This window comes from Bidens hawaiensis, unplaced genomic scaffold, assembly GCF_021521415.1.
Source record: "Bidens hawaiensis isolate Kalapana, Puna unplaced genomic scaffold, B.hawaiensis_p1.1 tig00056898_1, whole genome shotgun sequence".
Classification (NCBI taxonomy): domain Eukaryota; kingdom Viridiplantae; phylum Streptophyta; class Magnoliopsida; order Asterales; family Asteraceae; genus Bidens; species Bidens hawaiensis.
Window position 1 is genome coordinate 77,175 of NW_027506374.1, and position 10,979 is coordinate 88,153.

Below are 10,979 nucleotides of genomic sequence, written 5' to 3' on the forward strand. Positions count from 1 at the left end.
TCATTCTTGTAAACTGCAAATAAGAATCATTGATCCTTAAGATTACATTTAGATCAATGAATCTTACACTTGCTAATAAAGATTGGGGTCTCCACAAATTATTCTCAAAAGCCAAAATTTGTACGTGTAATTAAGAATAGTGGATTTCAATTCATTATCATTGAAATCAATGATTCTCACATGTTTAAATTGGTTTGTAAGGTATGCACATTGTGTATTTATTGTGAAAATAGTTGGGTAATTATGTCACCTTTAACCATTGCATGATTTGATTTACAATCCTCAAATTATCTTTATAGTGAATTTGTGTGTGGGCTATCTATGCATGATTTGATTATACAAACTGCTTTGAATTGTTTGAAAGGTTATGGTTATGCAAGGGAATTTGGGTCCACATTAGGGTTGTTCACGAACCGAGCCGAGCCGAACGGACTCTGCCTTGCTCATACTTGGTTTGGTTTAAAAGCGAGCCAAACCGAGCGGATTGAATTTAAAGAAATGAGCGACATTCTTATACTTGAACTTGGTTTGGTTTGAAACCGAGCGGCTTGGTTTTGCTTGATTTCGTACAAAGTTTTCAATTTTAAACTTCTAAAGCTCCAAAACATCATTAATTCAAGACTTACAACTCTAAAATACCTAAACTTCCGACTCTAAAATGTCTAAGTTAAAAAGAAAGCACGTATAGAGTGGCTAAAGTTTTGATAAGTTGAAAGAATTGTTTTCAAAGAAATATTTGAAAGGTAACCAACTGAAAGATATTAAAATATCTAGCGAATCAAATTATCGCGCCTTCAACCAATAAGCAGTTGTGCTTGTGCAAGTGCATTAATGGCGGAGGTACGCAGATCCACCATCTTCTTCACCGAGCAACACCTCTCTTATGCCGATATCATTCCTCCTCTTGAAGTAATATTCATTCTTCTTCCAATCCAATTAGTTCTACTTAATTATTCAATAATATCTGGAATCGTGTGATCAGGTTCGAGCTAGAATCGAAGTAGCGGTCCTTAATTTCCTCAAGGCTTTGAGTTCTCCAACTCCTGCCATCTCAATCCTTCCTATGGTTCGATTTCCTCACATTTTGAACCTAATTATTAATAATTAACGCTGATTTGTTCATTACTTTCTCTAAATTAGTACGATCTGTTATATTAAGCTCCGGTAGATTTCTTTTACGAATCAGCTTCAATGTAAGTGAATTTAGCCTTCAATCGTGTATAGTTCGATTAAAATGTTACAACTTACAAGTGAAATTAGTTTGAGGTCGATGCTCTTGTTATCATGAGGTTTATGTGTATGATGTTATGTTAGGATCTGCACACACGAAGCCGAAATATTAATACGATAGCAATAAATGAACACGATGATTTATATTATGTTCGATTTGTATAATCGTGTGTTTGCGGATCCTAACATCTGAGTAGCAATGAAACCATTTGTAGATTGTGGTTTTGATTAAAATGTTACAAGTGAAATTAGTATGAGATCGATGCTCTTATTATCATGAGGTTTATGTGTATGATGTTAGGATCTGCACACACACGAACTGTACACATATACGAAAGCAATAAATGAACACGAGGATTTAACGTGGTTCGGTCTAAACTGACTTGCATCCTTGGGTTCGTTTACTGCATTCGTATTTGTGTTTGGTTCGTGTGTGTGTGCAGATCCTAACATATGAGTGGCAATGAAACTGTTTGTAGATTGTGGATTTGATTTCTACTACTATTTAGACAAAATTTATATGATTTAGGATTACTTTTATGATACAAGTTAGCAGTGTTTGTTGAGGAAACTAGTGTGGTTTATTGTTTGCTGCTGTGAATGAAACAGATCAACCGTAAGGCGAGTAATCGCAGAGTGAATCACGGACTGTTAACTGAAGATTCATGGATTTTTCTGTCGCGTTCATTCTGCACAAGATCTTTGTTGAGAGAGAACACTACTAAATCCTTCATAAGAGGTATTATTTATAGTCTCCGTCACACACAATATCACTCGAAAAAGTTGCTTATTATCTGTTTTTATGTAAATTAGTGTGGAAGATGATGGAGATGTGTTATGAGATTTTAAACCAGGAAAAGAGAGTAAGACAAAGAGAATTGTTTTACAAGTTGCTTTGTGTGTCACCAGATTATTTCCCTACTCAACTACAAGTCAACCAAACAATCCAAGGTCAAACCTTCTTTCTATGTCAAATAGCATTATCATCTCTGCATAAAATTAGTAAAGTAATATGCTTGTTTTTCTGATCCACTGATTAGACATTGTAGCATTGCTTAGATGCAGCCGATTTAGTCTTGGAATCATGGCATCTAGTAGAGGAGCCGTTGCAGGCCGTTTATTGTTACAGGTATAATATTATACGGTTAAAGTAAGAATTTAATTGTTAAAATGAACAAATTCTGATAATTAGGAGCCTGGCCAAGAGGTTGTTGACTGCACCACATGTGGATCTTCTGGATATGCTATTTCTGGTGACTTGAACTTGTTAGAAAAACTGGTCATGAAGACAGATGCTCATTATATCTTTGTTATTGAAAAGGTATGTGCTTGCTTGAATTTGATTTTTTTATTGTAGGAGTATTAATTACTGACTATGTTTATGTTTAGCATGCGATATTTCAGCGGTTAGCTGAGGATCGCGTGTTCAATAAAATTCCATGTATTCTTATCACTGCAAAAGGATATCCTGATCTTGCTACAAGGTAAATATTACTTCCAAGAGTTTAACTAGTAAAATAATAGTTTTTCTAACTCGATTTCTTGATTAATCTCACATAGATTTCTTCTTCACCGTATGAGTCGAGCATTTCCTGAAATTAAAATCTTAGGGCTGGTTGACTGGTAAAGTGTACAAATTTTTCTTTAACTTTTGGGAGTTTAGAAACATAACCACTTATTAGATGCCCACCTGTTTTTGTTTGTTGTATGCTATTCAGGAATCCTGCTGGATTGGCTATTCTATGCACCTTCAAATATGGAAGCATTGGAATGGGATTAGAAGCATACAAATATGGTAATATTATACTTAATCCTTGTTTTCTGTTAAACATTGAGTCACATTTAAACTTTTGTTAACTTAATACGTCACCCATGATAAATGTGAATTTAAGCAAATTGTTGAATGATGCAAATCAGTGCCATCTTTTTCTTAGATCAGCTTGCAATGTCAAGTGGTTGGGATTAAGGAAAGATGATTTGGATGAAATACCAGAAGAATCTTTTATTCCACTGAAGCCAAAAGATATGCAAATTGCCAAAAGCTTAATTTCTTCTGAAATATTGCAGGTAGGCTTCTAAAACTCATTATAGCATTGCATTACCATTAAATTTTTATAAATAAATAAATAAAAGATGAAGTGTTAAGTATAAACTCATTTTTGATAGGATAACTATAAAGAAGAGTTAGCAATAATGGTTCAGAGTGGCAAGAAAGCAGAACTTGAAGCTCTATATTTCTATGGATATGATTTTTTAGGGAAATATTTAGCAAATAAAATTGTGCAGGTCAATTATATTTAGTATCAACTACTAGCTGCTCTTCAAGTACCTCAACTAGTGTACTGGAGGGTACTTTTGTACATTATTAGTGATAACTACTTCCAGAAAACCAAATGTCTGCTAGCAACTCATAATATTCTATAATCATAAATTTTACAGCATTTCCTTATTAGTAATAACTACTTTTGATACAAAATTTGTCAAATTATAAAACAAAACATCCAATTTAATTTTTACATGTGTAAGACAACAATTAGAAGATATTAAATACGTAAACTACTTGTTTCATCTTGTTAAAAGAGTGATAAAAAATAGAAAAATCGTATAAAGATGCGGGATATCGATCACCCGTACCTCTCGCATGCAAAGCGAGAGCTCTACCATCTGAGCTGCATCCCCTTTGTGACGATTTATATAATATTTACTTCTATTCATGATTGCACGTTTTTTTTATTTTGTTCTTTAGGTTACAGAAAATGGTACCAGTTTGTTGCTGGGGAAACAAATAATATAAGCAAAATAATAAACGAAAATTACTGATTTTGTGGGTTGTTTGACCACCATATAAAAATTTGACCATCTTCCTAAAACGAAAACTTAGCATAGGAGAAGAAAAAAACCGATTTCCCAAGAGCACGAACAAAAAATTCAACGGAAACATAACTTCTAATGTTGCGTTATAATTTCATCGTTCTATTATCGAGTCATTCAAATCAGCATCTTTAACTCGAATACAATCTCAAAGGGAGTCTTATGATTTACTGATTTAGTGCTCAAAAGTTTGAAAATACATGTAACTTAACAAAACTACTACCGTTAGTAAAACATATTAAGTTAACGAAAACACAATCCTATCCGTTTAAAGTTTGATATATGTGTCATTACAGATGCAAATATAAGATGAGATGGAGAAGTTAGATTCTAGTAAATTGCTAATAAGAACAAATTATGATTCTAGATGACTTCAGATCAATGGATCTTACACTTACTAATAAAGATCGTGGTTTTCACAAGTCATTCTCAATAGCCACATGTTGCATTGTCACTGAAGATTGTGGCATTCACTAGATTATTATTGCGAGCAATAACTATCAAATGTTTCAAGTGGTTTGCAGGGCGTATGCATTGAGTGCCTGTTGTGCATATCGTTTGGGTATCATGTTTGAAGAAACTTTCAAAGTAATCAGGACAAAAAGAAAAATGGAACCTATTGCTATTTCAAACTGTAAATTTTAGAAGAGAAGTCAACACCAGCATGGCCTTTAAATACAACCCTCATGAAAATATGTTAAAAACCTCAAAAAAATAATAATCTGTCGCTTTTATCATAATATCAAATACATATAACAATTATAATCTGCAGTGGAGCAGACTTTACCCTCGACGTGCAGCAAAAATGCATCCTCATTCTGATGACAGGCTGACTTTCTTTCCGTCTACAGTAAATGTTTCACTGCCTTCAAGCTGCAGTCACAAAATCAAACTGAACCTTATTATAATCAGCATTTGAAGTAATATAACATAAGTATTAAAATAAGCAGGAACAATTAGAATTTTAAAAGAGATGGGATAAATGCATATGGCCTTACCTTCTTTTTCAAAAATGCAAGAGCATCCTTTTTTGAAGAAAAGTCGGAAAGAACAGAACACTGTTCATCCACAAGAACTTTGAGTTGTTTAAATTTCAGCGTCTTCTCAGGCACCTACCATCATAATTTAATAATCAGCATGAAAATGGACACCAAACAAACCATGTTAAACTAATTTTCTTAAAAGATATTTCATACTTGGCCAAGAAGCTTTTTGCACAACTTCTTAAGCTTTGGTTTCGACTCATTCTTTTTCAATTCTTGTACGTCATCAACCTTCCGTTTTGGTGAAAGGTCGCAATCTTCAGGTTCGGATTCATCACCCTCATCATCACTAAAGGATGTTCTTTTCCCTTTAAACCGCACACCCGCCACTTTCCTTGGTTGGTCCTTGATCCCGAGTCCCTGTTTCCCAGAAGTTGCCTTGTCCTGTAGGAAACATCATTATCAGAATACTATGAGTTCCACCAAACAAATATGTGAAGAAAAGGGGAAACACATATAAAGAGACGGTAATATATGAGGAATATACTTGCACAAGTTTGTAAAGATTCTCTTGATCCTCCTCATGAAACATGGTCCTCTTATTATTACAATTTTCTGCATCTTTGGTTGTGCTAGATTTTCTTTTCCTTGACTGAGCACCAAGGAAACCTCCAGAAACAAATCCAAATTTATAACCCCACCAATCCGGGGACGGCCCATATTTAACTGTTAAACATTGTTGAGGCGTTTTAGTACCCAAAACAAAATATAAAACGAAAACAACACACTTTATGGCGAATTTTTTTTTCCCTGTCTCTTTGCCCATTAGTAATTTAATAAAAGTATACAAGTAGTGATGATAACTAGGGGCGTAAATGAGTAGAGCAGCTCGTGAGCTACTTAAGATTGACTCACTAAACGCTCAAATCAAGCCAAGCTTAAACGAGCGTGAGTAGACTCATGAATCACAAGCCTACCATTTAAAAAATAAAATATGTTTATTTATTAATAAATATACAATTAAATGAATAAATATTATGGTACATATAAGTATGATAGGTATAACTAAAAAATAATCGTAATACATACAAAATAAAGTTATAAATCTGTTCAAAAATAACAATATATGTACGCATGTAGAATAATTAAATAGAGACACATTAATAATTAGAGAGACATTCTTTTGAAACCAATTTTATATTGAAAACTACAAGAACCACGTAAAGCACTTGTAAGTTGTACCTAGTACATTAATGATAAACAAGATAGTGGAGTAGGCGGTTACGTAACTCATAGTTGTCAATAGTGAATTGCAGTCAATAGTGACAACCTACCTATATGCTACCTAGCGATAACGATGAAATAGCGCCCGCTATTTCAGGTTTAGCAATAAGGTAGTAAAATTAAAAAATAATAATAATAATTGGGGTTTTTTTATGGTTGAATTGGTGGATGCTAAAGCTATTTGGTCATTAGAAAGGCCATAAAAATGGGTTTTTAAAATATTTGATATTAAAAAAAAAAGAAAAAACCCTAAATATCGCTATTTCAGGTTTAGCAATAAGGTAGTAAAATTAAAAAATAATAATAATAATTGGGGTTTTTTTATGGTTGAATTGGTGGATGCCCGCTATTTCAGGTTTAGCAATAAGGTAGTAAAATTAAAAAATAATAATAATAATTGGGGTTTTTTTATGGTTGAATTGGTGGATGCTAAAGCTATTTGGTCATTAGAAAGGCCATAAAAATGGGTTTTAAAATATTTGATATTAAAAAAAAAAGAAAAAACCCTAAATATCGCTATTCTCACGCTATATGATTGCTAACCCATGTATAGCGCTGAATCAACATACCGCAACATTGTGCACAACAGTGGGCTCTGAATCAACGTATCGCAACATTGCGCACAATAGAGCTGTGTTCACTATTGACAACTGTGATGTAACTGCCTTTCGTATAACACTTAACGCAAAAAGTACAATTGCATTGTGCTGTTATCGCAGTTCTCAACATTTTTTAATTCTCAACATAATTGATAAATAGCAAATGATCCCAGTATTGAAAAACTGTTCACAAGTCAAACTCAAGCTCTCTTAAGTAAAACAAGTCAAGCTCGAGTTAGCTAAACTTGTACACACCCCTAGTAGCATCACAGATTTTGGTGCAAAATATTCTATTCGTCAGGTATTTTAGATAGTTTGGAAAGCAGTATTAACAAAAGAACATGTATAACTTACCCTTCACATTAACGGTGATGCTTTCAGATGCTTCCACCGTTTCCAGATCTCCATCTTGATAAGAGAATGGGTCAGACTCGGGTTCTGAATTATCCTCAACCTTTTTGACCTGCAAAAAAATCAACACACAAAAGTAGAATCAGCAAATTAACTCATATACCAAAATTAAAAATAACAATAATACTAAAAGACATTGCAAAAAAAACATACGAGAATTCCTTCAAGATCCTTAGCAGAATAAGCACGAACGCTCTTCCCCTTCTCTCTTCTCTTGTATCTAGTAACATTAAAAAACTATATAAACTAAAAATACAAATTATATATTTTTAATATTTAAATATGTAACTATTGCATAGGGGTGCAAATGAGCCGAGCTACTCGAGATCGGCTCATTAAAAAGCTCGATCGAGCCGAGCTTAATCGAGCCCGAGCTTAAAAATAAGCTCGATTAATAAACGAGCCGGCTCACGAGCCTAAACGAGCCTGCCATTTTTATAATTTTTTAAAATATATATTTAATAATTATTAATTAATATATAAATAATAATTATTAATTAATATATAATGTTAGGAAAAAGTAAATAAAAATAACTAAATAATATAATATTATTTTATACATATAGTTATAATAGAAAAAAATTATATAAAAATAATTATAATTATATAAAAATAGTTGATACATAGTAAACAAGCCGAGCTCGAGCTTGAAGATCTACTCACGAGCCGAGCTCGAGCTTTGAAAATAGAGCTCGAAACAAACCGAGCTCGAGCTCTGTGTAAGCTAAACGAGCCGAGCTCGAGCCTAGTTGAGCTCGGGCTCGGCTTGGCTCGTTTGCACCCCTACAGTATTGCATACCTCCCTTGGGGTCGGGTCGCCTTGACGGTCACTTTAACATCCTTTTTTGGTGACACCGCCTTTACTTCGTTGTCATCATCATCATCAGTATCATCTTGTTCAATAACTGTTGCTTGCTGTAAACATTTAGAATATAACTGATAACCATAAAACATAGATATTCAAAAACAGTAGTGAAAGAACTTGAACTCACCACTTTCAGTTTTTTAAGGATACCATCAAACTGTGTTGTGTCAAATGCCCACGCATTCGGCTTGTCCAAACCAATACCTGCATTGTAATTAAAGATAAAAAAACTTGTTATTATTAATCACACTTTATGGTGGGGGATTAAATGATTAATTCAGTAATAATATTCTTAGCCTAAAACTTTAAAAATTAATTATAAGAATAAAAAGATAGAGATTAATAATAATAATAATAATAATAATAATAATAATAATACCAGCAGTGTCTTGTTTGTTGGTAACCCTAACATGGCCTTTGATCCCCTGCTTCTCCTTCCCAAGTCCTTCACCTTCTTCCCATCCCTACACAATTCAAATTCAATCAATCAATTAAACATGTTTTGTGTAAATAATTATGTAATTTGGAGATCGAGTGAAACTGATATAAACAAACCATTTGTTTCATGAGCCGGAAAGCAGCGGACTTTCTGGCAACGCCGACGTAGCAGAGAGGAGCTTCCGGAGCTGCCATGGTTGCTCCGCCGTCAACTGGTGCTGCTCGAGGAGTACGACGGCGGCGGCAAACAGAAAGGGTTTTAGATGTGGGTTTCTTTCTGTTTAAAAATACGTGAGAGAAAATGGGTGCTTGATACGGCGTCGTTTTCAAGATGGACAAGGTTTTGCTCTTCTATGTTTCGGGGCACACCTTAGACCGTAAATCAAGGTCCGGTTTTGACGGTTTTTTAGGTCAAACGGTAAATCAAACCATTTGTAACGGTTTTTGATAATCGAAAACTAAAACCGAATCGTTACTAACGGTTTGGTTTCACGGTTTTGATTAGTTATGTCTCTATAAAAAACATGTTGTTTAAAATAATCGGCTATTACAAACGAAAAAATATTTGTAAACCAAAATTGATAGTTTTAATTAGACATTAATCTTGATATTTCATCACCATCAGTTAAACTTGTAGATGCCAATCTAAATAAAGATTACCAAGCTCATGTAAAATAATAGTACAAGTTGATGAAACTTAGAAGCAATTGATTTAAAACTTTTAAGAAGACAGTTTGAAATTGAAATAAGACGCAGTGCTAGATGAGATTAAAATAAAAAACATTTACACTTAATTAAAGACAACCCACCTAGATTGTCAGCTGCAGTTCCTACAAACGATACTCCCAAATTACTGAACTTAGCACACGCTATAAAATCTTGATACTTAAATACATATACATGTAATGAGTATTTATATATAAAGAAGGTAAATTATATCATGAAATCCACGGTCCTGTCCGGTTTATAAGGCCGGTTTTCGGTATAAACCGGAAACCAAACCGTTCGTTACGGTTTGAGAATTCTAAAACCAACCGACAGAAACTTAAACCACGAAAACCGATGATCGGTTCAACGGTTTCACGGTTTGAAACCGAACTGTGAACACCCCTACCTTAGACTATGTGGCGTGGATGTCGATTTACCGAAGATAGGCTAAGGTAGCGATTGACCACAGCCGCAAAATCCCCCCCCCCCCCCCCCTATTGGTCTCACTCATCGTCAAGGAAATTGGGGGTTTCCACCTATTATTTTGCCGTCCAAATTAAACTTTTTAAAACAAAAGTCCATTTTTTAACTTCAAAAACTATTATATTTTATTTGAATGATGGAGTGGAAGAGAGTGGATTGGAGTAAGGTATGATATGACGCTGACGTGGTACAATGGAGAGGGTGTGGAATCGATGGCCACACCCCATAATCTTACATGTATGCTCGTTCATATAACAATTTTATTAAAAGTAATAGAATTGAGGACCAGTATTATATAAATGTCATTATTATTGGGTTTGTGAACTAGTGGCACAGATAAAGTCTTTTAAACACCGAAAAATTATTAGGTTCAAGTCCTAGGAAGCACAAGAAATTTACCCTAGAAAAACGTAAATGTCAACGACAATTAAGGTGCTATGGTTTGAAAAAATTGATTGATTCAGGCAAAAGTAATTGAACATGTGTTAGCCTGACTACATAAACCTTAAAATGTATCAGTTCTATTTTATTGAATTAATCAACGACTTCACATAGCTCTTATAAAATTTGCTAACTAAAACACTTCAAAATGACTTCGCACCAGCTATGGTCATTGTTTGTTTTCACCACTTATTTGTTGTCATCAACACAATCACCATCACCGCTATCACCCCCTCCTCCATCATGACAAAACTAGCAACACTAGTGTCATTGTCGTTATTGCGGTCACTACCACAATTAGCCCGTCACCTCGTTGTCCTCGTCGCCAACACCACCACTTGTATCACCCACAATGCCACCAATATCATCTAGCAATTCCATCGTCATCACCTCCATTGTCGGCATTACTAGTCATCATAACAATTGCAGTAGGTGATCAAAACTTTTTCAAAATTATTCATTTTGCCCTAATGGTCTATTTTGACTCAAACTTGTTTTTGACCCGCACCACTTTTAACTTATTATTCAACCCTCCGTTTAACTAGGTTTAGTAAATTCATGTAGGATATCTTTAAGTGACTAGTTTAATTAATTGGAATAAGAAAAGGAAAAAAAAAATGGTTACTTGCTTATAAGGTGGTATAAAAGTAGATGTCTTTAACTTGT

General features: G+C 34.1%; 2 protein-coding genes across 2 annotated transcripts; one reads left to right on the forward strand and one right to left on the reverse strand.

Annotated features, from left to right (window-relative positions):
- The first annotated feature begins 831 nt into the window (after positions 1–831).
- On the forward strand, positions 832–3,573 carry LOC143617674 (meiotic recombination protein SPO11-2-like). The gene is made up of 11 exons (XM_077090156.1): positions 832–909; positions 983–1,066; positions 1,840–1,969; positions 2,044–2,181; positions 2,271–2,359; positions 2,423–2,551; positions 2,620–2,714; positions 2,791–2,853; positions 2,949–3,025; positions 3,170–3,297; positions 3,397–3,573. Exons 1-11 carry the CDS (start codon positions 832–834, stop codon positions 3,529–3,531), a joined length of 1,146 nt encoding a protein of 381 aa, XP_076946271.1. The 3' UTR covers positions 3,532–3,573.
- Positions 3,574–4,875: 1,302 nt separating this feature from the next.
- On the reverse strand, positions 4,876–8,977 carry LOC143617671 (G-patch domain-containing protein 1-like). The gene is made up of 10 exons (XM_077090153.1): positions 8,799–8,977; positions 8,623–8,707; positions 8,371–8,447; positions 8,178–8,293; positions 7,532–7,598; positions 7,322–7,430; positions 5,632–5,810; positions 5,298–5,528; positions 5,100–5,213; positions 4,876–4,974 (listed from the first exon to the last, which is right to left on the reverse strand). Exons 1-10 carry the CDS (start codon positions 8,874–8,876, stop codon positions 4,915–4,917), a joined length of 1,116 nt encoding a protein of 371 aa, XP_076946268.1. The 5' UTR covers positions 8,877–8,977; the 3' UTR covers positions 4,876–4,914.
- Between the last annotated feature and the right edge of the window lie 2,002 nt (positions 8,978–10,979).

Excerpts from the sequence above, each read along its gene's own strand:
- LOC143617674 (XM_077090156.1), top strand. The coding sequence starts at position 832 with ATGGCGGAGGTACGCAGATCCACCATCTTCTTCACCGAGCAACACCTC. Across the intron at positions 1,970-2,043 it reads TACTAAATCCTTCATAAGAG|TGTGGAAGATGATGGAGATG; the intron begins GTATTATTTATA and ends TATGTAAATTAG. Across the intron at positions 2,552-2,619 it reads ATATCTTTGTTATTGAAAAG|CATGCGATATTTCAGCGGTT; the intron begins GTATGTGCTTGC and ends GTTTATGTTTAG.
- LOC143617671 (XM_077090153.1), bottom strand. The coding sequence starts at position 8,876 with ATGGCAGCTCCGGAAGCTCCTCTCTGCTACGTCGGCGTTGCCAGAAAG. Across the intron at positions 5,811-7,321 it reads CATCACCGTTAATGTGAAGG|TTAAATATGGGCCGTCCCCG; the intron begins GTAAGTTATACA and ends AATGTTTAACAG. Across the intron at positions 5,529-5,631 it reads ATCTTTACAAACTTGTGCAA|GACAAGGCAACTTCTGGGAA; the intron begins GTATATTCCTCA and ends TGTTTCCTACAG.